General features: G+C 52.4%; 1 protein-coding gene across 1 annotated transcript in view; it reads left to right on the top strand.

Annotated features, from left to right (window-relative positions):
- DNAH2 (dynein axonemal heavy chain 2) overlaps positions 1–27366 on the top strand; it is a 2538822-nt gene that overhangs the window by 2085371 nt on the left and 426085 nt on the right. Inside the window, exon 64 of the mRNA XM_086946066.1 lies at positions 5187–5356. Coding sequence (XP_086802192.1) covers positions 5187–5356 — 170 coding nt within the window. The remainder of the gene's footprint in view (positions 1–5186; positions 5357–27366) is intronic.

The following is a 27366-nucleotide window of genomic DNA, read 5'->3' as shown; positions in this document are numbered from 1 at the left end:
CTGGAAGGTCCCCCTTTCCCAAGAAACTCAACCTGTTCAGGCTCAAGCTCTTGTAGGACAGTTCCTTCTGGGGTCTTTGGGTCAGCCTCCTGAGAGGGCTGATCCTCACCTTGAGGCAGGGGGAAGGCACTGCCTTAACCCTACTGCTCTTTCTCTTGGGTAGTGTCTGGTCCATTGTTCCAGGATCCAGCACTTGTTCAGCTGGGCATTTTGTGGCCTGTGACCTTGTCACAGCAAGGACACGTGCTGACAAACCTAACATTTCCATATGAGTCCTATACTCCACTCCTGACCATAAGGAGGATTCCAAATGATTGCCCAAAAGACAGTCCACTGGGAGGTCTGAAATAACTACAACCCTTTTGAGGCCAGTTACCCCTCCCCAGGAGAAGTTAACAACTGCCATACTGTGATTGGTAGTGACATTGCTAGCATTGGTCACTAGGTAGTCTGAACCTAGTATTACCTGATCAGGGTCCACAAAGTTTGGTGTCACCATAGTGACACTGGCACAAGTGTCCCTGTAGGCCTGAGCCATCTTTCCATTGATTAAAGGTGTTTGTCTGTATTTGCCCAGAGTACTGGGACTTACAGTAGGGGTCAAATCCATGTCCCCAGTACAAAAAAGAATAGGCTGAGTTGGTATTCTGACTAAGTCAGAACCCACCTCAGTTCCAAGGGTTAACCCAACTATAGCCTTGGGGGGGTGCACTACCACTACTAACTGTACTAGTGAGTGCAGGTGCCTTAGGGGCAGTAGTGGTAGGAGCTGTGCCTTTCTTGGTGCACTCACTAAACCAGTGAGTCTTACTTTTAAAGTATTGGCACCATGGTTTTCTTGGAACATCAGTCTTCTTCTTTTGGGAATTCTGGGACCCACCCTCCTAAGATTGTTGGGGCCCTGTTGAAGACTTCTGGTCATTTTGCTTATTCTCATTACCCTTTTGGTCTGCTTTCTTCTGGCCATCACCCTGGTTCTGGTTCTGCTGCGTGACCCTTGTCCTGACCCATCTGTCTGCCTTCTTTCCCAATTCTTGGGGAGAGGTCAGATCTGAGTCAATAAGGTGCTGATGCAACAACTGGTTCTGACAATTATTTAAGATTTGCTCTCTCATAATTAGATTATACAATTCTGTGTAATCAGTAACTTTACTTCCCAGTAACCAGCCTTCCAAAGCCTTAGTGGCACAATCAACAAAGCCAGTCCAATCCTGAGCTTGAGTTTTCTGGGTGTCTCTGAACATCAACCTGTACTGTTCAGTTGTTAGGCGAAACCCATCAATCAAGGCACTTTTCAGGACTTGGTAATCATTGGCATCCTCATCTCTAACAGTGAGGAGCTTGTCTCTTCCTTTACCTTCAAAGGAGAGCCACAAAATAGCTGCCCACTGACTCTGGGGTGCCTGCTGTACAGTGCAGGCCCTCTCCAAAGCAGCCATCCATTTGTGGATGTCATCTCCTACTTTAAAGGAGGGCACTGTTTTACTCAGGTGTCTATTATCAAAACTCCTGTCTTTAACTCTAGGGATAATGCTGCCACCAGTGGGTTCTACCCTACTCAATTTCCGCTCTCTGGCAAAGGCAAGTTTCTCTTTGTCAAGGGCAAGTTCTTCCCTTTGGATCCTCAGATTCACTTCCTTCAATTTTGCTTCATGTTCTCTTCTGTGAGGGGAAGTCATCCCTCTCTGAGAAGATGCCTGAGAGACATGGGTGTGAATAGACTAAGACCTAACTCGTCTATTCCCAAGGTTAGGCCTGCTTGTGGATGGGCCTGGGGCTCCCCCAGTTCCATTCTCATGTAGGTTTAAGTCTGCCCTGGTAAGTCTGCTGACTATAAGTTGGCCAATGTCTACCTCTCCATCAGAGGAGTTCCCATCTTCCTCACCCTCTACATCTTCTGTTTCAGGGAGGTTAGATTCAGGGGCATGCTTCCATCTGTAGGATCAGAGGGGCCTGGGATAGAAGCCCTTCTGGCATCATATGTCTCTAAGAGACCTATCAGAAAAGGGAGGGTAGGGTTAGAACCCTGTTTCAGTTTCCTGGAGGTACTCAATTGGCTCATCTCCTGGAAACTGCGGGCTGCATATCTTGAAATGACCTGTGGAGGGTCACTAGCCACAAGGGGCAGACATGCTTTCTAGTGAGGTATAAGTGGTGGACTTACCTACACTATGGGTTTTCCTACTGATCCCTTGCTAAGAGTTGTAGTCAGGGTGTGCTACTCCCTTTCTACTACAACAGCTGGTTCAGTAGAACTCAGAGTATTTCTAAGCTTGTTATATGTACCTATGGTACCTTATGTGATCTTTCAAATGACATCTCAAGATTATATTTGGTAAAAACAACAGCAAGGTCATATCCCAACCGCTGTACACCAATGTGAGAAGTTGGCCTGATCTATGATGCTCACTAGTTCTAGTGATCACCTTGTATCAGTCCAAACAACCCTTATGGTGATTAGTTGTAAGTCAACCTTATAGACCAGCTATCCTAATGGTAGCATGGACAAAGCAGTCTTAGGCTAAACTCTTTTGGCATGTGAAGCCAGCTGTTTTACCACATATAACTCCTTGAACACCAAATGAAAGGACACCACACAGTATGTTATGAAAATAAACAATATATTTATTAATAACAAACACCTCTGAACTCTTTATGAGATCAGAGGGCTAAGCACATGACTAGACTCTTAGGAAAAATACGTTTAAGTTGCACAAATTACAATGGTGCCCTAGGGGCACATCAAACCATATACTAAGTAAGTGGGTTGAGAAAGTCGATAGAAGGAATGGAGCTGTCCAGAGGCTGTAGGTTCGCTGGGACTACACTATCCTAACTTTAGGTAAGTAATAGGAGGCCCACGGAACGCGTGTGCAGAGTGTGAACTCACACGCGAGATGCGTAACAAAGTCAATGGGACAGTACAGTTTACGAAAAATGTAAGTACGGACAGTTCTGACTAGTTAGGACTAAAACGACGGTGAAACTGGACACTAGGAGAGTCAATCTACCCTTGAGCACCGAAATGCTCTCGTTACCTCACCCACGGGCTGCGGGTGCATAGGTGTGAAAGTGCGTCGGGTTTCTGCGTTGAAGTCAATGGAGCCTTGAAGAAAAGATGCTGCAGGCGACCAGGAGGAAGCTGTCCGGATGGATCCAAGGGTGGATCAAGGAAGATGGATACCTGAAAGCAGAGGGGACAATGTTCACAGTCACTAGCCAGTGACGGGAGTGGAACCAGGAAGGAACCAGATGCTGTCGTTGCGATCAGGTGATCAGGTGAAGAGTGGACGCTTGACTCTGCAGCCAGGCATGTCTCATTCCTTTCAGGCCTGTCCTACCCAATACACAAAATCCTGTCTGGGGTGGTGCTAGCACCCCCCAAGGCAGGAAACCCTTTGTCCAGGCCTCCCTCGCTGGAAGGACTCCCAGCAGCAGGAGGTCAGACTTGTGTCTGTGGTGGCAGCATCCATTTTGTGATGCTGAGGCTCGAGTTAACTTTAACCGGGGTTCACAGTTACATACATGTTGTGTCCCTCTAGAAGGGTGGAATGCTACTCCCATCGCCAGAATTGGCGAGGGGGTAGTATTCCAATTCGTATGACACCTTACTCGACATGTTTTGATAATGCTATGCCAAAGTTAGCAATAACCGCGAGGATTATAATGCACTTAAGAGTATATGGTATAGCGTTATCATGGAAACAGCTAAAGCACTTCGCTCCGAAAGCTGCAGACAGGCTCAGCTCATGCTAGAGCACCATCTCACATAATTCCAAGCACTCTGCCTCCAGGATTGTTAAGGCCTGCCATAGGAGTGACTTATAGGAGTATATGTGTCCATTTTAGGTTTAGATATAGGTATACTATATCTAAAGCAAAGGGTGATTACACCACCTTGCCCCAGATGATTGATCAGCCAGTTGTGTCAGATTTGGATGGCCAGTCAGGGATGGCATAATACATGCTGCAACCCCTGGTGGGCTTTGGGTTCACTTATGCCTTGGGTACCTATGGTACACTGTACAAGGACTTACAAGAGTGACCCAATACCAATTGGTAAATGCACCTAAAGTACATGGATGTCAATTTAGAGAGAGAACAGCTAGGCTGTGGGTCTGATTAGCAGGCCCACAGCCAGGGAAAGACGTAAACCAGTGAAGCAAAAAGCAAAAATATGGGGTGACCATAGGATTGCAGGCCCTAGTTATAGATTCCTTACCGCCACACCCGTCCTCCCGTTCTGCAAACTGATTTCTAGGGTTAAGGCTATCCTTTCAGGACCCTAGTTTTGTGCACCAATGGTCAGTGTCTTGCATGGCTCTGTGTTTCTGGTGCGGAAAGTCGTGTACAGAACTGACGTCAGCTTGCAAGGGCGGCATCTAACTAGCTGCCACAACGTCATCCCGGCGACCACGATGCTGACGACGGACCCGGAGCCTACTGACGCCACCTTCCGACGTGCAGAGGTACTGCTGACGAAAAACTTTCCGGATCCATCCTGACGCATGAGGTAATTCTAAGGTAAGGAATCTATAAGTAACTAATGTTTCATACACATATATCATTTCCGAAGGTAAGTAACTTGTGCGTTAAGCCTCTCAGAGACTTGATGCTTATTCTTAAAGAGAAAAGTAAGTGTTCCTCTCATAGATATGTGTAAGGCAGCTTCTTCAGCCACTTTATACACTAAAGGCTTTACGAATTTGTCCAGCATGTTCTGTGGAATCTCTTTGCTGAATTCAAATTCATGCATATGCCATTTCCTTTAAATGTTTTGTTGCTGTAGAATTAGTTCCCAACCAGTTTGGGAAAAGGTTGGGTCTATGAGTCTCGGATACGAAGATGTGGTTTAATTCTATGTGTTAGAAAAACATGCACAAACTTTTCTTGAACTATTGGTGACACACAAGTGGAAGTCAAAGCTTGTACTTAAAATGTAAGGATTGTGCTGTCCCATGTCAAAATGTTGAAGTGAAGTCATAATTTTGGAAAGTTTTTCCATTTTGCCTGTTCTAAAGGCAGCTCCTAACCAGCTCTGAAAAAGGGAGACCAAGACTAACAATACCAAAGTCATGAAGGTAGAATTTCCTGATTTTCATTTTTGCAATTTTCATTCCTCTTGTGAATGTAGTGTCTTTCAACTCTCTTATGTAATCAATCTTTCCTTGATTAATGTCCAACAGGGGATCAAAACTTCATCAAGCAGCTGATCTATTTCGACAAAGACAACATATCAGATCGTGTGCTGAAAAAAATTGGGGGTTACTGTGCTCAGCCCGACTTCCAGCCAGAAATAATAGGACGTGTCTCCCTTGCTGCCAAGTCTCTCTGTATGTGGGTGCGCGCTATGGAGGTAAGTCAGTAGCATAGTTGCTTGCCACAAACAGCCCACTGACACCATGTCTTAAATATGGTATATTCAGATGTTAGTTAGAGACTCTGTTCATTAAATGTTTCCTTCTGGTGTTACCTATATTTTCTTTCTTTTTTCCTCCATTATATCATCCTTTGGCTTCCCTGCCTGGTCATTTTGAGGCCTCAATAAACCTGCAATTGTGTATTCATAGAACAATTGATTTATTCACTTTTTAAGATGTTTCCTTTTGTAATGCAAAATTACAGTTACATTACATTTTCCAAAAGCGGTGTTGCATGTTATCTATTTATCAATCATGTAAGTGTATTTTGAAGTGATTATGCCCTCACAAAGAAATCTGAACACAGAACTACTTTGAGATTGCCACGGCAGAAACATAAACCCATTAAAAAAACATTTATTTTGAGATTGTAAAAAAAAGAATTCTTAAATAGCGGGGATAAAGATGCTAGAAAGGGATAGGTAAATGTAATAGTATAGTTAGAGTTATGGTTTAGGGTAAGAGTCAGTTTTAAAGTATATGTTAGGTTTAGAATAAGTGTGACTTAGGATTCAGTATGGAGTTGAACATATGGCTAGGGCAATGGTTAATTACAGTTGGGTGTTTCTGGTTCTGGGTTTAGAAGAGGGAAATGTGTTTGTATTACAAAGGAATCTGGTACAGAGGTTTTGCTTTAGGAGTCCTATTGTAAATCAAGAACTTTTTGGGCCCATACTTTGCACTCTTCAATCTTTGAGCGAATTACTGGAACCTTTTCTTTCTCTAAAATTGGATCTTTTACATATTTTCACATGGTGGAATCATTCCCGGTTGTGAGGCTGGAAATCCACAGTACATTAAAATAGCTGCATAGAGTGTAAAATATATAACAAACAATATGTAATATAAAATTGCATCTGAAAGAGACACGTTAGTGATAGATTCCTTACCTTAGAATATCCCCAGGCGTCAGACTGGATCCGGAAATTTTTGCGTAGCAATACCCCTGCGCGTCGGTAGGCGTCGTCCGCGGCTTCGCGTCCGTCGTCGGCATCGTTAGCGCCGGAATGACGTCATCGGAGTACTTAGACGCCGCCCATGCGCACTGACGTCAGTTCTTCTTTTTTCCGCGCCAGCTAGCGCAGATCCGGAGAAGCTCTACCCTTAGTCATTTTTTGACTAAACTTTTTGATCTTTTTGATCATTTCTTTCCTCGAGTCTTCGACTCTATCGGTGCCGGTAGGGATGCCCGGGTTCAAACCCTGTTCGAAGTGCGACCGACTGATGTCGGTTACGGACCCCCATCGCCGGTGCCTGAAGTGTTTAGGCCTCGACCACGACGACCGCACCTGCTCCGACTGCCGGGCCCTGACGTCTAAAGCTAGGCGGGAGCGGTCCCGCAAGCGACTCAAGCTCCGGCAGTCGGCCCGCGCCGTTCCAGGTCCCGATCCCGGTCCCACGGGAGGTCGAGGGACTGGTCGCGGGGTCAGAGTCATCGCAGCTCCGGGAGTGGACATCGGTCGTCAGGATCCAAGTCCTCCGGTAAGAGGCATGAGAGGTCGGAGAGACGTCATCGTTCCTCCGACCCACCCCGATGCTCGCACGATGCGGCCGGGGGTTCGGGCGCGCCCACGAGACTCCGAGGGAGTCGCAAGCGTCGCCGCCTGCCCCACACCTTTGGGTCCCTGGGCACGGTGCGACGCCGGGGGAGATCGAGCAGTACCTCATGGCCATGAGGTCCCTCCCTCCTCAGTCGGGTTCCGTGGCACCTCCGGGCCCTACGGTCCCGGCTGGGGGCCCTAGCGGGTCGGGTGCTTCGGCCCGACACCGTCGGGTGCTTCGGCCCGACGCCGCCGGTGACTTCGGTGCTGGTGCCGCAGGACCTCACCAGATCCGCTTTCGGATCCGGGTCGTCGCCGGTCGACCTCACGACCTCACCGGCCCCACGGGTGTCGCCCCCGGCGCCCACTGTGGACGCCGTCCCCAATGTTCCCCTCGGTCCGACTCTGGCGCCAGAACAGCGCCGTTGGGCGCCGCTTTCGACGGCCTTTGGAGATTTTTATTTCCATGAGGAGGCCCTGTCTGTTAATCCTGTTTTACAGGAGACAGGTGACGAGGGAGATTGGGAGGGGTCTGAGGACCCTCTGGCACTGGAGTGCCATTCTCAACAGGACTGGACATATGAGCTTGGGCAGGCCAGTGGTATTGACACTTCACCAGACACTGCATTTGTCTACCCTCCAACCGTGGCTTCGGAGGAGGGGTCTACTTACAGTGTAGTGTTGACGAGGGTGGCCAAGGCCTTAAACCTTGAGCTCCCTGTCGCAGCCGTGAGGACTAACCTCCTCATTGAGGTCCTCAAACCGCAGTCAAGCTCCAGCGAGCCTCTGCTGCCGTTCAATGAGGCCTTGTGTGACGTTCTTGTGGGCACTTGGTCCAAGCCCGCCACAAGTCCACCTGTGGATAGGAACGTGGCCAGATGCTACCGCCCGGCACCGGGCGACCCTTGCTTTATGTCCACCCATCCCACCCCGAGAGCCTGGTTATCCAGGCCTCCACTTCCCAGACCGCATTCCCGTCGGCTCCGCCCGATCGGGAATCCAAGAGATATGAACAGTTCGGGAAGAAAGTGTTCTCGTCCCTAAGCTTAAGGCACTGGTCTGTCAACACCACCTGTCTCTTGGGCCGCTACATCAATACCCTGTGGGATGCGGTCGCGGATGTGCTGCCACAATGTCCGGAGGAGGTCTGGGCTAAACTCGCCCAAACCCCTGTGGAGGGCCGAGATGCAGCGCGATATTCCATCCGGTGTGGGCTGGATATCACGGACTCACTGGGCAGGGCGATGGCAACGACGGTGGCGGTGCGACGCCACGCCTGGTTACTGTGCGCCAATTTTTCGGACGATGTCTAGGCTACTCTTCTGGACATGCCGTTTGATGGCCGTCGCCTGTTTGGTGACCAGGCAGACCACGCGCTTGAGTGCTTTAAGGACTCCAGGGCTACAGCCAAGTCCTTGGGCCTCTCGCCCCCGCGCCAGCAAACGGGTGCCTTTCGCTCCTTTCGTGGCCAAGGAAGGGGCGCCCCCACACGTGCCGCCAGCCACATGCCGTCTCAGCAGAATCTTCAGCGCGGTGGCGGCCGTGGAAACCGCCGGGGAGGCGGTCGGGGACAACGGCGAGGCCAGTCCTCACCCGCTCCCGCAGCATCCGCCTCAAATCATCCTAGTCCGAGTTTTCAGGCCCATGTGACGCCAGTGGGGGGCAGGGTCCGCCATCACCTCTTCCACTGGCGCACCGTCACATCGGACAGGTGGGTACTGCAAATCGTCTGAAGGGGCTACTCCCTCCCCTTCGAGGCGATGCCTCCAGCCATGCCACCGCAGTACCACCGCGTGTCGGGGGACCATTTGCGACTTCTGCAGGAGGAAGTTACAGCCCTCTTGGCCAAGGGGGCCATCAAGCGCGTTCCTGGGCCAGAAGTAGGGTGTGGTTGCTACTCCCACTACTTTCTGGTACCCAAGAAGGGCAAAGGGGGCCTACGCCCTATCTTGGACCTACGGAACGTCAACGGCTTCCTCCGGAAGGAGAAGTTCAAGATGTTGACTTTGGCTCAGGTCTTGGCTGCCCTAGACCCGCAAGACTGGATGGTGGCGTTGGACTTGCAGGACGCCTACTTTCACATCCCCGTCCTGCCGGCCCACCGGCGTTACCTGAGGTTCACGGTAGGCCTCGAGCACTTTCAGTTCACCGTGCTCCCCTTTGGCCTTACCAGCGCCCCACGGGTGTTCACGAAAGTGATGGCGGTGGTCGCAGCTCATCTGCGCAGGTTAGGGGTTTCAGTCTTCCCCTACCTCGACGACTGGTTGTTGAAGGCGGGCTCACCCCAGACAGTCGTCAACCACCTCCAGATTACGGCGGATCTCCTGCACCTGCTGGGGTTTTCCATCAACGTGCCGAAATCACACCTGTGTCCCTCCCAAAAGTTCCTCTTCATCGGAGCTGTTCTCGACTCTACGCAGTTTCGGGTTTATCCTCCCGAGCAGCGAGTCCGGGAAATTCAGGTTCTGATTCCGATCTTTCAGCCTTTATCCGGTTTCTGTCAGGTTGACGCTACGGCATCCTGGGGCTGATGGCTTCCTGCATCCTTCTGGTGCATCACGCCCGGTGGTGGATGCGGGCTCTGCAGTGGGACCTGAAGTTTCAGTGGACCCAGCATCAGGGCAACCTGTCCGACCATGTCCTGATCTCGGAGGGCACTGCGAGACAGCTGCAGTGGTGATCACAGACCGCGATTGGGTCAACGGCAGATCCCTCTCCCTTCCTCAACCGGAGCATGTGGTTGTGACGGACGCGTCCCTCCAGGGCTGGGGAGGCCACATGGGAGGAGCGGAGATCAGAGGCCTCTGGTCTCCGGCTGAGTCCCAGCTCCATATCAACCTTCTGGAGCTGCGGGCGATTCGTCTGTCACTGAAGGCATTCCTTCCCTCTGTCCGAGGGAGTGCAGTGCAGGTGTTCACGGACAACACCACCGCCATGTGGTACTGCAACAAACAGGGCGGTGTGGGGTCCTGGACCCTCTGTCAAGAGGCTCTGCGGCTCTGGCAGTAGCTGGAACCTCAGGGCGTGACCCTGGTGGTTCACCACCTGGCAGGTTCTCTGAACGCCAGGGCGGACGAACTCAGCCGACGGTGCTCGATGGATCACGAATGGTGTCTCAACTCGGACGTGGCGCAAGGCATCTTTCGGCAGTGGGGAGAGCCTTGGTTAGATCTATTCGCCACCGAAGAGAACGTGCAATGTCATCAGTTCTGCGCGTTGGAATTTCCAAGGCGGCACTTGCTCGGCGACGCATTTCGTTGCAAGTGGAGTTGCGGTCTGTTATACGCCTTTCCGCCTATACCACTTCTGCCCAGAGTGCTGAAGAAGATCAGGCACGACTGGGCCCAAGTCATCCTTGGGCTCCGGACTGGGCTCGAAGGTTCTGGTATCCCGAGCTACTCAATATGTCAGTCGGTCCCCCGATCCGTCTGCCTCTTCAGGAGGACCTTCTGTCGCAGCAGCAGGGGACGGTCCTCCACCCGAACCTGTCCAGTCTCCACCTCCATGCTTGGAGATTGAGCGGCGGCAGTTGAGGCCATTTGACTTGCCTCCTGAAGTTTGTAATGTTATTCTGGCAGCCATGCGTCCCTCCACAAAGTCGGTATACGCCTGCCGGTGGAACAAATTTGTGGCATGGTGCACAGCAAAGGCTGTGGATCCCCTTTCTGCCCCTCTTTCTGAATTTCTTCTCTTCCTTCTTTCTCTTGCCCAGCAGGGCTCTGCTCTGGGCACTATCAAGGGCTACCTTTCTGCTCTTTCGGCCTTCCTAAGGCTGCCTGATCAACCTTCTTTGTTCAAGTCCCCTATAGTAACTCGTTTTCTGAAGGGCATTACGCACATGTTTCCACCTGTTCCCTTTGTGATGCCTCAGTGGGCCTTGAACCTGGTTCTTACTTTCCTGATGTGCGCTCCCTTTGAGCCGCTTCATTCTTGTTCTCTCCGTCTTCTCACCTTGAAGACAGCTTTCCTGGTTGCCATCACCTCTGCCAGGAGAGGTGAGTGAGCTCCAGGCTCTATCTTGCAAACCCCCTTACCTGTCTGTGCATCCGGACAAAGTGGTGCTGCGTGCGAAACCATCTTTCCTGCCCAAGGTAGTCTCTGCTTTCCACATCGGGCAGTCCATCACCTTTCCGCCTCCGCACCCTTCAAAGGATGGAGAGCGGCTCCATCGTCTGGACCCAAAACGTGTGCTTTCATTTTATGTGGATCGTGTAGGAAGGTGGATACCTGACTATGGTTGCCCCCAACTTTTTGCCTGGTGTTTTGCTGGTTTTCTGACTTAGTTGACCTGGGACCCTGCTATTCAGGGCCCCAGGCCTACTGCTCTCTCTGTAAAATGGATTCCATGTACCTTAGGTGCATATACCAATTGGTACTGGACCACCTTATCAGACCCTGTAACTCAGGGCATAGGTGTACCCAGGGCCTACCAGGGGCTGCAGCATGTATTATGCCACCCCTGGCTGGCCATCTAAATCTGACACAACTGGCTGCACGACAGCTGGAGCTAGGTGGTGTAATCACCCTTTGCTTTAGATATAGTATACCTATATCTAACCCTAAAATGGACACATGTATTCCTATCAGTCACTCCTATGGCAGGCCTTGACAATCCTGAAGGCAGAGTGCTTGGAATCATGTGAGATGGTGCTCTGGCATGAGCTGAGCCCGTTTGCAGCTTGCGGAACCAAGTCCTAATAGCTGTTCCATGATAACACATACCATATACTCTTAAGTGCATTATAATCCTCGCGGTTATTTGCCAACTATGGTATCGCTTTATCGAAACATGTCGAGTAAGGTGTCATACGAATTGGAATACTAACCCCTCGCCAATTCTGGCGACGGGGTTAGCATTCCACCCTTCTAGAGGGACACAGCATGTGTGTAACTGTGAACCCCGGTTAAAGTTAACTCAAGCCTCAGCATCACAAAATGGATGCTGCCACCACAGACACAAGTCTGACCTCCTGCTGCTGGGAGTCCTTCCAGCGAGGAGAGCTTGGACAAAGGGTTTCCTGTCAGGGGCGGTGCTAGCACCATCCCAGACAGGGTTTTGTGTATCCTAGGTAGGCAGGGCTGAATAGGAAGGTGACTGCAAGTGGCACCCCGGTGCTCACTATGCATAGGCCGGCTTGAACCAGTTCCAGGGGCACATCAGCCCCTGAGCGGGGGAAAGTCCGGACAAAGGGAGAGGGGTGTAACCACCCCCCTTCCTGGTCCCACCCATGGGCAGGACCTAGTCACGTACCAGCCCCTTTCTTTAGAATAAAGGTACGAGCGGGGACCCTTCCAAATTAGATCTTCTTTGATTATCCAGTATTTGGGTGTCTTTCATAGATTCACATGCCTGAATCATTCCCCGTCGCCGAGACGGGAGCCTCCGGTACATAAAAAAGTAATGTCCTAAGGACATACATAGAGAATATAGGCCGAAGGGCCTCCCCTTTGGGGCCTTTCCACGTCCTTATGTAAAAAGGACCGAACTCTCATCGTTAGCCAATCAGCTCCGACCTCCCTCTAGAACCTTCCCGGGAGGAGCCTCAGTCCCTCAGATTTTCTACCGCACGTTGTGCTAGGGAGTCTCCAACCTGAGCTCTTCAGGTTTTTCTTGCTTCGAAGTCTCAAACTTCGCTGGAAGTACACTTTGTACAAACAGAATACATATCCTATCTTCGACTACTGTCTCCCATGTCGGAATCCAATAAGAAGGCTTCATCCATGGCGGACTCGCAAAAGAAAGCCCTTCTCAGGGCCTGTTCCTCCTGCGGCAAGCAGCGGATTCAAGCGGAGGACAAGCACGATCTGTGCTTATATTGCCTGTACCCTGACCACGTCCCTGACAAGTGTAGGGTGTGTAGAGCCTTCCCAAAGAAGACTGTTAAGGAAAGAGAGGCTCGCCTTCTCGAATGGCTCGACAGGCTTAAGGTCCGAGACACTCTGGAATCTTCCGAGGGTAGTGTCTCCGTGACCTCCAAAGTCTCCAAGAAGAGACCCAGGGTGCAGTCCCCTGGAGAGACAGACACTCCTCCTAAGAAGGCGCACAGGAAACCTTCGGAGGCACGTTCCACCACCTCCTCCGTGTCTGTTAAGGACGGCCAGAGGTTCAAGAAACCCGCTCCATCTACTAAGCGGACCACCTCGGTCTCGACCACTGTGTCGACCACTACGGCCTCATCGCCCTCCGCGACGGCCACCACGACCACCACTGCGTCCTCAGGCGCACCGGTCTCCTCGACCATTCCTCCGAAGCCTTCGTCCAAGACTAATACCGGACCATCGCCACTATCTGCGTCATCGTCACCTAAGAGGTCCAAATCTAAAGGTACGCCTTCGCCGAAGACATCTCATACCGAAGGATCGTCACCTAAACGGTCGAGGTCAAGTTCAAAGGGTCCGCCTTCACCCAAGAAATCTCAAGTCGAAGGCTCTACCACCAGTAAGTCGGCGATTCACTTATCCCCGCAGAATTTGATGCCATCGACACTAACGGAGGCATTCAAGTCACCAACACACACGGCGGGCGCGCCATCTTCACGCACGTCGTCGGAAGAGACCCCGGCGCCATCTTGGAAAGAATCTAGATTGGTCGAAGTCTCCATTCACTCGATTCCAACTTCCTCGGTTCCCCCAACGGTAGGGTTGGCACCCGAGCAAGAGCAGGTGACACTGCAGAGTGAGGAGTCCGACGAGGAAAACCAGGACGTTCACGAGGACCAGGACGAAGTTATGTATCAGGAACGCTCCATGAACGTCAACCCCGAGAACACCCCGATGATCTGTTTGCCCCTGTCTCTGGTCAACGATTTGCGCTCCCTGGTGCAGGACTATAAACAACGGTTCCCGGATGCCGACAGCGGAACCCAGGTGCCGGTCACCCAAGCGCAACCGTCGGCCTCGCGCCCTTCCGCTCTCCAGGCCCGTCCTCGGAACCAACCCCAGCCTCGCACTCGGCCCCAGCCTCAGGTGGAGGACTCCTCGGAAGGCGAGGAGGAGGAGACGGACTTGGAGGAAGGCGAAGTGCAAGACGTTGACTCGGACCACAGAGACGACGATGCCGATGCTGCGTCATCACACCATTCGTCTACCCCGGCATCCCCGCGACCGCGCCAATCTGAGACGGCGGACGTTGGGGGTTTCCACAAACTGGTGGACAGGGCAGCAAAGAGGTTTCACATGGCGGTGGAATCCACGGAAACGGAATGCTTCCTCCATGATTTCAAGGAGCACAGCCAGAAATTGGCCAAGTCTATTCCACTTATAGACTTTCTGTGGGAACAGGGCAAGAAGCTGATGCTTACGCCTGCCTCGGTGCCTGCGGTGGTTCCGCGCCTAGACAAAAAATATAAGGCCCCGATCACCGCGCCAGCCTGCCTGACCGGCCACCCCAAACCGGACTCGGTTGTGACTCAGGCGGCCCAAAAGCAATCCCGCAACCCCTCCTCGCCGCTGTCCGCGCCCCCAGACAAGGAAGGAAGGAAACTGGACACCATAGGCAAACGGTTCTCTACCACGTCCGCCATGACCATCAAGGTGGCGAATTCCATCGCCCTACTTGGGCGCTACAACCGCCGGCTATGGGAAGACATAGCCCCCTATCTGCAAGGTCTGCCATCCACGGTCCAGGACGAAGTGAAAGCTCTCCTAGCGGAAGGACAAAACTCCGCGGCTGAAATCATCGACTGCGCCATCGACGCAGCCATGACGGGATTCCGCCAGTTGGCCGGGGCTGCCGTGCTCCGCCGCCAAGGCTGGCTCAAAGCAACGTCCTTTCGACAAGAGGTCCAAGCTAAGGTGCTGGACATGCCGTTCGATGGTCAATTTCTCTTTGGGGAGAAGATAGACGAAGCACTCCAGGCCATCAAGAAAGATACCGATACGGCGAGGGCTCTGGGCTCCCTCCAGTCCCGGAACCAGTCCTTTCGGGGGGGCCGCTCCAGAGGTCAGTACTCCTACAGAGGTTCCTACCAAAATCGGTCGTCTTACTCCTACGGCAACAGGAACCAGCCCCAGCACAAACAACAGACCCGACAGTCGTCCTATGGGAGGTCGTCCTTCAGAGGCAAATCCGCCAAGAAGGGCACTGGCGGCCGCCAGTGACCATTTACTCCAGCCAGTCCCACCACCATCTCAATCCTTTCGAATTGGGGGAAAACTGACCCACTTCCTCCAAAATTGGCGAAAAATCACTACGGATCGGTGGGTACTACAAATAATTCAATTTGGACATTCCCTCGAAATGGTCAACACCCCTCCCAACACTCCTCCGCTGAAGCGTGCTCACAAACACCTGCACCTCCTTCTCAAGGAAGTATCCGCCATGTTGGTCAAAGGAGCCATCGAAAGAGTCCCAGAGTCCCAGAAGGGGAAGGGTTTTTATTCCCACTTCTTCCTAGTCCAACAGAAAGGGGACAAATGGAGGCCGATCTTAGACCTCCGGGCGCTCAACGCCTTCCTGCGGAGTCAATCCTTCCGGATGGTCACAATCCAGGAGATCCTGGGGGCGCTGGAAAGAGGAGACTCGATGGTCTCCCTGGACTTACAGGACGCCTACTACCATATCCCCATCCTCATACGGCACAGGAGGTACCTACGGTTCGAAATAGCAGGCAGACATTACCAGTTCAGGGTCTTGCTATTCGGCCTCAAATCTGCACCACGTATCTTCACGAAGTGCTTGGCGCCGGTGGCAGCCTTCCTGCGACAAAGGGGTCACCAGGTATTCCCCTACCTGGACGACTGGCTGGTGAAGGCGCCTTCCCCGGAGGGCGCGACTGCTTCCTCCAACGCCTGCAGCGCTCTTTTTCAACAGCTGGGTCTGACGATCAACCTCAAAAAATCCTGCACTACTCCATCAACGAGGATCACCTTCCTAGGGGCTACCTTGGACACGAAGCGCGCAAAGGCTTTCCCCTCGGAGGACAGGACCAACAAAATACTGTCTCTGGCCGCGGCTGTGGCCAAGAAGTCTCGCATCAAAGTCCGGACATTCACCTCCTTGCTAGGGATGATGTCCTCCTGCATTCTCCTCATACCACACTGCAGGCTCCGCATGCGTCCCCTGCAGGAGGCGCTGGCGAGACAATGGAAACAGAGTTCCGGCTCCTTCGAGGACATTATCACAATCACACCGGCCATCACAAAGGCCCTTCTGTGGTGGAGAAACCGGACACACCTGACGGCCGGCTTGCAATTCCTCCTGCCGCCGGCACCTCTGGTCATCACGACAGATGCCTCACTGGAAGGCTGGGGCGCGGTTCTGTTGGACCTCCGAGTCAGCGGCAAATGGGACGCCCAAGAGAAACAACTACACATCAACCTCTTGGAACTGAGGGCAGTGTATCTGGCTCTGCAGGCATTCCTGCCACGTATCGGAACTTCCCCGGTGCTCGTCAAAACGGACAACACCACGACGATGCACTACCTGAACAAACAAGGGGGAACGCGATCTCTCTCTCTCTCAAGAGAATCGCAAAAAATCTGGAACTGGTTGGTGGCACACGGGCTCTCCCTCAAAGCGGAGTACGTTCCCGGGAAGGACAACACTATCGCGGACGCCCTCAGCAGACAGACCTCTCTCTCCCACGAATGGGAGCTGAACGGCGACACAGTGGCCCACGTCTTCTCGCAATGGGGGACCCCGAGGATCGATCTCTTCGCGACGGCAGGGAACGCCAAATGCCCAAGCTACGCAAGCTGGCATCCCCAACGGGGGTCGCTGGGAAATGCTTTTTCCATCGGCTGGTTCAGCGTGTTTGCGTACGCTTTTCCTCCGTTCCCGATGATACCGAGGCTCCTCCGGAAGATGAAGACGGAGCCGTGCACCCTGATCCTGATTGCTCCGTACTGGCCGAGACAACACTGGTTCTCGGACCTGCTTCGCCTTTCCATCAAGCCCCCGATTCACCTGCGACAACACCCGAACCTCTTAACGATGTCCGGAGGCCAGGTACACCACCCGAACCTCCGTTCGCTCAAATTATCGGCCTGGCTCCTGAGCACCGAGAGTTCGGAGACCTAGAGATCCCGCAGGACTGCAGGGCCGTACTAGCCAAAGCGAGGGCGGGCAGCACGAACAAGACCTACTCGCTGAAGTGGAAGAGGTTCTGCTTGTGGTGTTCGGAACAAGGCTTACACCCTCTCCGGGTCACCCCAGTACAGCTGCTACCATACCTCCTCCACCTGGCTCAATCGGGGCTGGCTCACGCCTCCATTAAGGTTCATCTGGCTGCGATTTCTAGATTCACCAGGACCTCATCTGGACCTTCCCTATGGTCCAGTCGACTGATTAAGCAATTTCTGAAAGGGCTCTACAGATCCTTTCCGAGGCCTCGGAAAGTCCCTCCGACCTGGCAATTGAACTTGGTGCTCAACCAACTAATGAAACACCCTTTCGAGCCCATACACCGGGCCACTCTCAAACATCTCTCATGGAAGACGGCACTCCTGCTCGCCCTGACGTCGGCCAGACGAGTCAGCGAACTTCAAGCGCTGTCTATTCAGGAACCGTATCTCCAATTCAGGCACGACCGAGTGGTACTCAGGCCCAACCCTAAATTCATTCCTAAAGTGCCGTCAGACTTTCATCTGAACGAACCAATTGTCCTCAAGTCATTTTTTGCGAACCCTTCCACAGCGGCTGAAAGGGCGCTGCATTCCTTGGACCTTAAAAGGTGTCTCAAATTCTACTTGGACAGGACCAAAGAGGTCAGGAAGTCTTCTCAACTCTTTGTAGCCTACAGCAACCCGCGCATGGGTTTGCCCTTGACAAAACAGAGCATCTCCCGCTGGATTTCTTCAGCGATTGCTTTCTGCCATGATCAGGCCGGACGGCCTTTGACGGACCGAGTGGCTGCCCACTCTACCAGAGCGATGTCAACGTCAGCGGCGCTCTTCGCTGGAGTGACGATCCTGGACATCTGCCGAGCGGCGACCTGGAAGTCCCCGCACACCTTTTCCAGGCACTACTGCCTGGACATCGAACTGCAGAGGGACGCTGCAGTGGGACAAGCGGTGCTGCGCCATCTCTTCCAATAAGGTGAGCCTTACCTCGTCCCGCCATCCAGGTATGCACATTCTTCATGGTTTTTTTCTGCTATATGCATGACTGTATATTGCCATGTTTATCTCACGTTGTCTGTAATTTATGCAGGCCTGCTGGTTGTGAGAATGTGCTTTACCACTATGCATGTATAACTGCTGGCTACTCTGATTCAGGCATGTGAATCTATGAAAGACACCCAAATACTGGATAAGAAATGCGTTACTTACCTGTAACAGCAGTTATCCAGTATTGGTGTCTTTCATAGATTCACATGCAACCCTCCCGCCTCCCCGGTAAGGACTCACGTACCTCTATGTCTACATTGCGACACCCTATCTGGGTGCGTACGAAAATCTGAGGGACTGAGGCTCCTCCCGGGAAGGTTCTAGAGGGAGGTCGGAGCTGATTGGCTAACGATGAGAGTTCGGTCCTTTTTACATAAGGACGTGGAAAGGCCCCAAAGGGGAGGCCCTTCGGCCTATATTCTCTATGTATGTCCTTAGGACATTACTTTTTTATGTACCGGAGGCTCCCGTCTCGGCGACGGGGAATGATTCAGGCATGTGAATCTATGAAAGACACCAATACTGGATAACTGCTGTTACAGGTAAGTAACGCATTTCATCCTGAAACTACTTTCTACGAAAGGAACTCAAGACTCCTTCTCAAGATTTCTCCCTTGTGACTAAGGAGTAGTCACCCTACAGCAGCAGGCACCAACTAAGTATCTTGCGGTTTGCTGAAACGTCCTTCCTCCGAAACCAGACTGTCCAGCTCGACGAGACCCGGACTCCCTGCCCTCTCTGACCTCAACCTGCCTCTACAGCACAGCTGAGAATCGTGGGTGCGACGATACCAGAGGACCCGACTATCAACGGAACCAGCACGACACTGAACCAGCACGACCACCGAGGGACCCTCGAGTGGGTGCACTGGGGTAAGAGAAGCCCCAACCCCAAGCAGCACGAGCACCGAAGTCCAGCCCCCCAGCATCCTCCAGATCTGCGTGGGGCCCTTTTGCCTCTGTTTCGCTTGCCACGTTGTCCGGTCACTTGCCCGTTGGCTAGTGACCCTCCAGACGACGTCCTACGTTTGTTTCACCGCTGGTCTAGCTCCTCTAGACTAGCCCTTGTCTCCTCTTGAAGGGGACCTTCCTCGGACCCTCCTGGTCCACTCCAGACGCCATTTTGTGTCGCCACGTGGGCTTGCCTTAGCCAAGGCTTGTTGCCTCCTTCACCGGATCCAGCATCGCCAGCAGCAGACATCCGACGTGGGACAGCTCGCAGACCTCCAGCCTGGTCGACATCAGCGCCCTGGTCCGTACAGCAGCAGAATCCAGTGTCACCTCTTCGCCTGGCTGAGTGACCTCGTCCGGTGCCATCCTGGTGCCCACCTAATCACTGGCTAGTGATTCAGAACTTGGTCCCCTCTGCTTACAGGTATCCTTCTTCACTGATCCAGTCCTTGGATCAGCCCGGAACATCTTCACTGGTCGCCTGCCAGCAACTTCCACTTCAGGCTCCTGGTTCGTCAACGAGGATTCCCGACGACGCTTGAACCCTATGCAGCCGCAGCCCCTGGGCTAGGTAAACCGAGTACCACGGTGCTCCAGCGTAGATCCACTCTCTAAGTGTCTAGATCCACTTTCGTTTTTGACCTACCTAGTCGGGTTCGCCCGAGAACACTAACTTTGCATTTTCTAGCATCCATAGACTTTGTCCCGCATTACGCGTGAGAGTTCCCACTCTGCACACGACGTCCCTAGGCCTCCTGCTTCTAATCTAAGGGTTCAGCATCTTAGGCCCAGCGTTTCTAAAGTCTCTGAGAGTAGTATTTACCTGCTAGTAATTTCGCATTCCACTTCCATAGTATATGGTTTTTCGTGCCCCTCAGGCATTTGTGTAAATTGTGCGACTTTCAGTATTTCTTTAAGAGTTTTGTATTGTGCTTAGCGCCCTGTCCTCATAAAGAGTCCAGGGTTGTTGTGTTATAAATAAATATCCTTTTATTTTCATAACAACTTGTGTGGTGTCCTTTCACTTGGTGTTCAAGGGGTATATGTGATGGTATAACAGCTGGCTTAACACGCCCTTTAGAGTTTAGCCTAAAGACTGCTCTTGTCCATGCTACTAGGATAGCTGGTCTATAAGGTTGACTTACAACCAATCATCAATAAGGGTCGTTTGGACTGATACATAGTGATCACTAGAATAGTGAACACTGCATATCAGGCCAACTTCTCACAGATCGCACACGCCAGTTCCGGGTGGATGACCAACTCTTTGTTGGTTACGTGGGTGCGAAGAAGGGACGGGCGGTGCATAAGCGGACTATCTCTCGGTAGGTCGTCTTATGCATCAAGGCGTGCTACTCCTTGGCTAGAAAGGAGCCTCCAGTTGGGCTGAGAGCCCATTCCACTCAGGCCACGGCGGCTACTACTGCCCTGGGTCGGGGAGTCCCCCTGCAGGACATTTGTCAGGCGGCTACGTGGGCCTCGCTGCACACCTTTGCGAGGCACTACTGCCTGGACAGTCAAGTTCGGAGGGATGGCTTCTTTGGCCGTTCCGTTCTCCAGGACTTTCTGGTGTGAGTATTGGTTCGCAGACCCACCACCGGGGTTGGTATTGCTGGGGTATCTATTCTAAGGTAAGGAATCTAATACTAACCTGTTTCTTTCAGATGAACAAGTTACTTACCTTCGGTAGCGATATATCTGTAAGAAACAGTAGTTAGTATTAGATTCCTTACCGCCCCACCCATCCTCCCCGTTCTGCAAACTGATACCTAGGGTTAAGGTCATCCCCTTTCAGGGCCCTAGTTTCTTGGCACCATTGTTGGTTCTAGCATGGCTCTGCGTATCTGGCGCAGAAAAGCTGTGTCTAAGAACTGACGTCAGCGCGCATGGGCGGCGTCTAAGTATTCCGACAACGTCATTCCGGCGCAGACGACGCCGATGACGCGCAGGGGTATTGCTACGCAAAAAATTCCGGATCCAGTCTGACACCTGGGATATTCTAAGGTAAGGAATCTAATACTAACTACTGTTTCTTACAGATATATCGTTACCGAAGGTAAGTAACTTGTATATCAATGCTTTTACAGTATTATTTCCTAATACTACTTTTACTGTACGCACTTTACTTTACTTTAAGTATTGCAATTGTGGCAATTAATTTCTCTTGTATGAGAAAGAAGACTGCTCAATAAATAACACCTTTTATTGAAAACGCCCGTCTCTCTATTTCTCTGCACTCTGGTGAAACTAAGTATGCACGATTGACTGAGTGAAATAGCTGCCTATTGTTTTCACACGACTCTAGAGATACACTCTTATTCTGAGGGAGCAAAGTTGTCATGTTTATGCGGTTGTCGGAAACTGAATCCCTTCTTGTCTGAGCCAGGGAAGTGCATCCCTCCCTATTCATTCAAGAAAGTTTCCAGTGAGCTCTGAGCTAGCTGGCGCAAACATAAATTAAGTTTAACATAGTCAGTAGAGACCTAGATGACCTCAGTCCTACGTCTACACTGCTGTTTATGTTATTCCAATGCGTAGAGCCTATTGGGAAAATAGGACCTACACTACAAATGAACGGGGCAACCTGAATTCCTTTTCTCGCCCGCCTGATGTGGTGGATGTCATCTTATCAGCCAGGCGTGACTCCACTAAATCCATCTATTCTTACAGATGGTCAAAATTTGTCGCATGGTGTGGAGAGAAAATAATTGACCCTTTGAAAGCCTGTTTATCTGATGTTCTCCAGTTTGCTCTCTCTCTGGCGCAGCAAGGGCTCGCTGTTGCCACAGTTAAGGGCTATCTTTCAGCGCTGTCAGCATTTCTCTGCTTGCCAGACGAGCCATCTCTTTTTAAGTCACCTGTAGTTTTAAGGTTTTTGAAGGGCCTCACAAATTAGTTCCCTCCTACTCCTTTTATTGTGCCGCAGTGGGACTTAAATCTTGTCTTGACCTTTTTAATGGGTGCTCCCTTTGAGCCCCTTCACAAATGTTCTATGAGGCTCTTGACTCTAAAGACAGTCTTCCTCGTTGCAATAACCTCAGCAAGGAGGGTAAGTGAGCTTCAAGCTCTTAGTTCGAAGCCCCCTTTCTTGACCATTCATGCTGATCGAATGGTTCTTAGGACCAGGGCTGCTTTTCTCCCTAAGGTGGTGACTCCTTTCCACCTTGGACAATCCATTACCCTTCCTACCTTTTATCCTCCCCCTCACCCTTCTAAGGAGGAGGAGAGACTGCATCGTCTAGGCCCTAAGAGGGCTGTAAGCATTTACATGACAGAACGAAAGACTGTAGTATGGATGACCAGCTCTTCATTGGTTTTGCTGGTTGTAAAAAAGGAAGAGCGGTCCATAAATGAACATTGTCAAGATGGATCGTCCTCTGTATTAAGATCTGCTACTCTTTGGCCGGTAAGTAACCACCAGAGGGTATACGGGCTCATTCTTAAAGGGCTAAGTCGTCAACCTCAGCATTGACTAGAGGTGTGCCTGTAGAGGATATTTGCAGAGCCGCGACTTGGACCTCCCTCCACACTTTCGCGAAGCTTTACTGCTTAGATACCGAAGTGAGGAGGGAGGGTCACTTTGCGCGCTCTGTTCTCCAGGACTTCCTGGTTTAGAAGAGTGGACACCCTCCTCCAGGAGTGGGGACTGCTGTGGGACTCTATTCACAAGGTGAGGAATCCACTGGCAGATGTATCTATCAGAAGAACAAGTAACGCTTTTTCTGGTAGATACAGTATCTGCCTGTGGATTCCTCACTGACCACCCGCCTCCCCGTTGTCCACTCTTCTATACCAGGATTACTGTAATGTTTTTACTTCATGGTCAAGAAAATGTGTTATTTCAAATGTTTTCTGCATGTGTGTGTTACCTTGACTATTGTGTACTGTGTATACTGTGTATATATCTACTGTCATTGGTCCATCCGTGTGCCTCGAAGGCACGGAAAAAAGGGCGGAACTGTTGTCATCACGCCGGCGTGGGCCTATTGTAGGCGTCGGTGACGTCAGCGGAGTCGCGAGCGATGCCGTGTCTCTATGACGTCCAAGTCCACGTCGGCGCGAAGCTACAAAAAGAATTTCCGAATGTTGCTGACGCAAGGGGATATTCACAAGGTGAGGAATCCACAGGCAGATACTGTCCCTACCAGAAAAAGCGTTACCGAAGGTAAGTAACTTGTTTGTCTCCCGTGAAGACCGGATTTGTTCACCACAGAGTCAAGCTCTGTCGAAATCCTCGAGTCTGCACCACTTCTGCACCCGTCGTCCATGGCACGAGTGGCCCAACACCACAAGAACGTCTTCCCGGTGATCCTGACCCACCATCCAGAGATCCCTGACCTTCATCAAGCCTCCAGCCGATGACTGCAGCATAAATCCGGAAGGTCCCCCCTACCGCGACCAGGAGCTGGGAAGAAGATCCAACCCTAAAAGACACCCCTGCACCCGATGTCCCACGGTATTGGGTGGCCCAACCGATGGTGCCTAACCAACCCCAGCATCCCAACTTACCTTTCCAAGTGGCGGTCGCCCCCAGAAGACCTTCATCCCCGAGGCTGCAGCGTGTCTGCAAACCCGAGAAACCCCATTGAAAATAACAGGACGCCCTACGCCAAAACAGCACCTTGCACCTGGCCGCCCTAGTGCCGCTGAGGATGCACCTTTGGTGCTGTCTTGAGCCCCAATTTGCCCTGAGCTTAAGTCCAGGAGCTTTGCTCCCACAACCTTGTGGCCCGCTTGTAAGCAGCCACCAACCGGAGACCCCCTATCCCCCATTGGATAACATTGGGCTCAGCACTCTGCACCCGGCCGCCCTAGTGCCGCTGAGGGTGCTTTGATAGTGCATCCTTGGCCCTGGGGGACCCCGGAGTCTAACCCCAGAAACCCAACTCCCACAACAAAGTACTTACCTCTGAACGGATAACACTATTTTCTCCTATAGGATAACGTTGCCTGTCTTTCTATGAAAAAGTTTCTAAGTGGGGAGTTGGAAAATGTAGGAAAGTCTCTAAAACTGTAACCAAATAACCAAAACGCTTTTACTTACCTGTTTACAGGAAATGTCCCATTGCAGTATCCAGGTATACTGCACTGTGTAAGAAAAGTAATCTGTAAAGAAATTTACTTGACATCCCGTTGAAAAGCCAATACAAAGTATATGTACAATATTACAAAGTATTGCCTGCACAGTAATTCTACTGTAACCATACTAAAGTATATATACAACTGCCATTCAATAATTACTGCAAATTATAAATCACTTGCCTGTGCCAGGCTTTCTTGGTTCTAGGAAATAAAATAACTAAAAGAATATTTGTATACAATTGGTCTGAAGTTCAGTCTTTGACTGTGTGATATAATTTGCTGATTGAGTTTGTACAACAAACGCTTAACACTACCCTCTGATAAAGCCTCACTGCTCAAACACACTACCAGAAAAAGAGAGTAAGGCGCTATTTACTTTTACCTCTGCCTACCTTTGGGGTTCTACTTGACTCTGTTCACATATATCTAATGTTTAGTAGAGTATATACAGAGCCAGCTTCCGACAATACTAATGTTGGAGAACTGGAGTTACAGGAAAGTAACTCATTTCTTATTCCACTAACTTCACTAGATTAGGGAATTTCAAATTTTTTCTTGAGTGTAATGAAAATGCTGATACTGTAGGTTTGTTGGAAACTATGGATAATTTTGGATTTTCTCTCCTGGTTACCAACCTCACTGTTTCGGCGAATCAAACGCTTGATGGTATTTTCTTGAACGAACCATCCCTAAGCTATGTCTCCACGTTATCGCTTATTTGGTTGGATCATAAAGGGATGATTTTCAAGCTTGAATCACCAAATCTGAAAGAGACACGTTAGTGATAGATTCCTTACCTTAGAATATCCCCAGGCGTCAGACTGGATCCGGAAACTTTTGCGTAGCAATACCCCTGCGCGCCGGTAGGCGTCGTCTGCGGCTCCGCGTCCGTCGTCGGCGTCGTGAGCGCCGGGATGACGTCGTCGGAGTACTTAGACGGCGCCCATGCGCCCTGACGTCAGTTCTTCTTTTTTCCGCGCCAGCTAGCGCAGATCCGGAAGAAGCTCTACCCCCAGTCACTTTTTGACTGAAAGTTTTTTGATCCCTTTTGATCTTCTCTTTAGTCGACTTCTCGACTATCGGTGCCAGGGATGCCCGGGTTCAAGCCTTGTTCGAAGTGCGGCCGACTCATGTCGGTCACGGACCCCCATCGCCGGTGCCTGAAGTGCTTAGGCCTCGACCACGACGATCGATCCTGCTCCGACTGCCGGGCCCTGACGTCGAAGGCTAGGCGGGAGCGGTCCCGCAAGCGCCTCGAGCTGAGGCAGTCGGCCCCGCGCCACTCCAGGTCCCGGTCCCGGTCCCACGGGAGGTCGAGGGACAGGTCGCGAGGTCGGAGTCATCGACGTTCCGGAAGTGGACACCGATCGTCTGGTTCCAAGTCCTCAGGTAAGAGGCATGAGAGGTCGGAGCGACACCATCGATCCTCCGACCCGCCCGACGCTCGCACGATGCGGCCGGGGGCTCGGGCGACACCGCCCACGCGGCTCCGCGGGAGTCGCAAGCGTCGCCGCCTGCCCCACACCTTCGGGTCCCTGAGCACGGCGCGTCGCAGGAGGAGGTCGAGAGGTACCTCATGGCCATGAGGGCCCTCCCTCCTCAGTCGGTTCCCGTGGCGCCTCCGGGCCGATCGGTTCCGTCTGGAGGTCCTTCCGGGTCGGGCGCTTCGGCCCCGACGACGTCGGGTGCTTCGGCCCCGGCGCCGCTGACGACTTCGGTCCCGGCGCCGCACGACCTCGCTGGATCCGGCTCCGGATCCGGGACCTCGCCGGTCGACCTTACGACCTCGCCGGCGCCGTCCCTTCAGGTGTCGTCCCCGGCAGCCGATGTGGTTGCCGCCCCCAATGTCTCCTACGGTCCTGCTCAGGAGTCGGAAGGGCGCCGCTGGGCGCCGATTCCGTCGGCCCTTGGAGAATTTTATCTCCTCGAGGAGGCCCTGGCTGTTAATCCTGGTTTCCAGGAGCCAGGTGACGAGGAGCAATGGGAGGGGTCCGAGGACCCTCTGGCACGTGATTGCCAGTTGCACCAGGACTGGACATATGAGCTTGGGGAGGCCAGTGGTATTGACACCTCGCCAGACACTGGATTTACGTCGCCCCCGACTGTGGCTTCGGAGGCGGGTTCTGCTTACAGCGTAGTGTTGACGAAGGCAGCTAAGGCCTTAAACCTTCAGCTCCCCGTCGCGGCCGTGAGGACTAATCTCCTCACTGAGGTCCTCAAACAGCAGTCCGGCTCCACGGAGCCCCTCCTGCCGTTCAATGAGGCCTTGTGTGACGTTCTTCTGGGCACTTGGTCCAAGCCCGCCACAGGCCCCCCTGTGGACAGGAACGTGGCCAGACGCTACCGCCCGGCGACCCATGCTTTTTGTCCGCCCATCCCACCCCCGAGAGTCTGGTCATCCAGGCCTCAACCTCCCAATCCGCATTCCCGTCGGCCCCGCCCGACAGGGAATCCAAGAGATATGAACAGTTCGGGAAGAAGGTTTTCTCGTCTGTGAGCTTAGGGCTGCGGTCTGTGAACACCGCCTGTCTCTTGGGCCGCTACACCCACACCCTGTGGGACACGGTTGCGGAGGTGCTGCCTAGATGCCCGGAGGAGGTCCAGGCTAAACTCAGCCAAGCCCTGGCGGACGGCCGAGATGCAGCACGCTTTTCTATCCGGTGTGGGCTGGATACTACGGACTCACTGGGCAGGGCGATGGCAACGACGGTGGCGGTTCGACGCCACGCCTGGTTGAGGTCCGCCAACTTCTCGGCCGATGTCCAGGCCACCATCCTGGACATGCCGTTTGATGGCCGTCGCCTCTTCGGCGACAAGGCAGACCATGCGCTGGAGCGTTTCAAGGACTCCAGGGCCACGGCCAAGTCCTTGGGCCTTACGGCCCCACGCCAGCAATCGGGTGCCTTTCGCTCCTTTCGTGGCCACGGAAGGGGCGCCCCACCACGTACCGTCAGCCACGCGCAGCAGAATGTCCAACAACGCGGTGGCGGACGTGGGAACCGCCGTGGCGGTGGTCGGGGACAGCGGCGAGGCCAGTCCACACCTCCCTCAGCAGCCCCTGCCTCAAAACCTTCCTAGTCCGACCTTTCAGGCCCATGTGACGCCTGTGGGAGGCAGGGTTCGCCATCACCTCTCCCACTGGCATACCGTCACTTCGGACAGGTGGGTGCTGCAGATTGTCCGAAGGGGCTTCTCCCTCCCCTTCGAGTCATCCCCTCCATCCATGCCACCTCAATACCACCGTGTGTCGGGGGATCACTTGCA

The sequence above is a fragment of the Lissotriton vulgaris genome, chromosome 12 (assembly GCF_964263255.1).
Source record: "Lissotriton vulgaris chromosome 12, aLisVul1.2, whole genome shotgun sequence".
Classification (NCBI taxonomy): domain Eukaryota; kingdom Metazoa; phylum Chordata; class Amphibia; order Caudata; family Salamandridae; genus Lissotriton; species Lissotriton vulgaris.
Note: the sequence above shows the minus strand (reverse complement) of the source record. Positions and strands in the feature narration are given on the sequence as shown.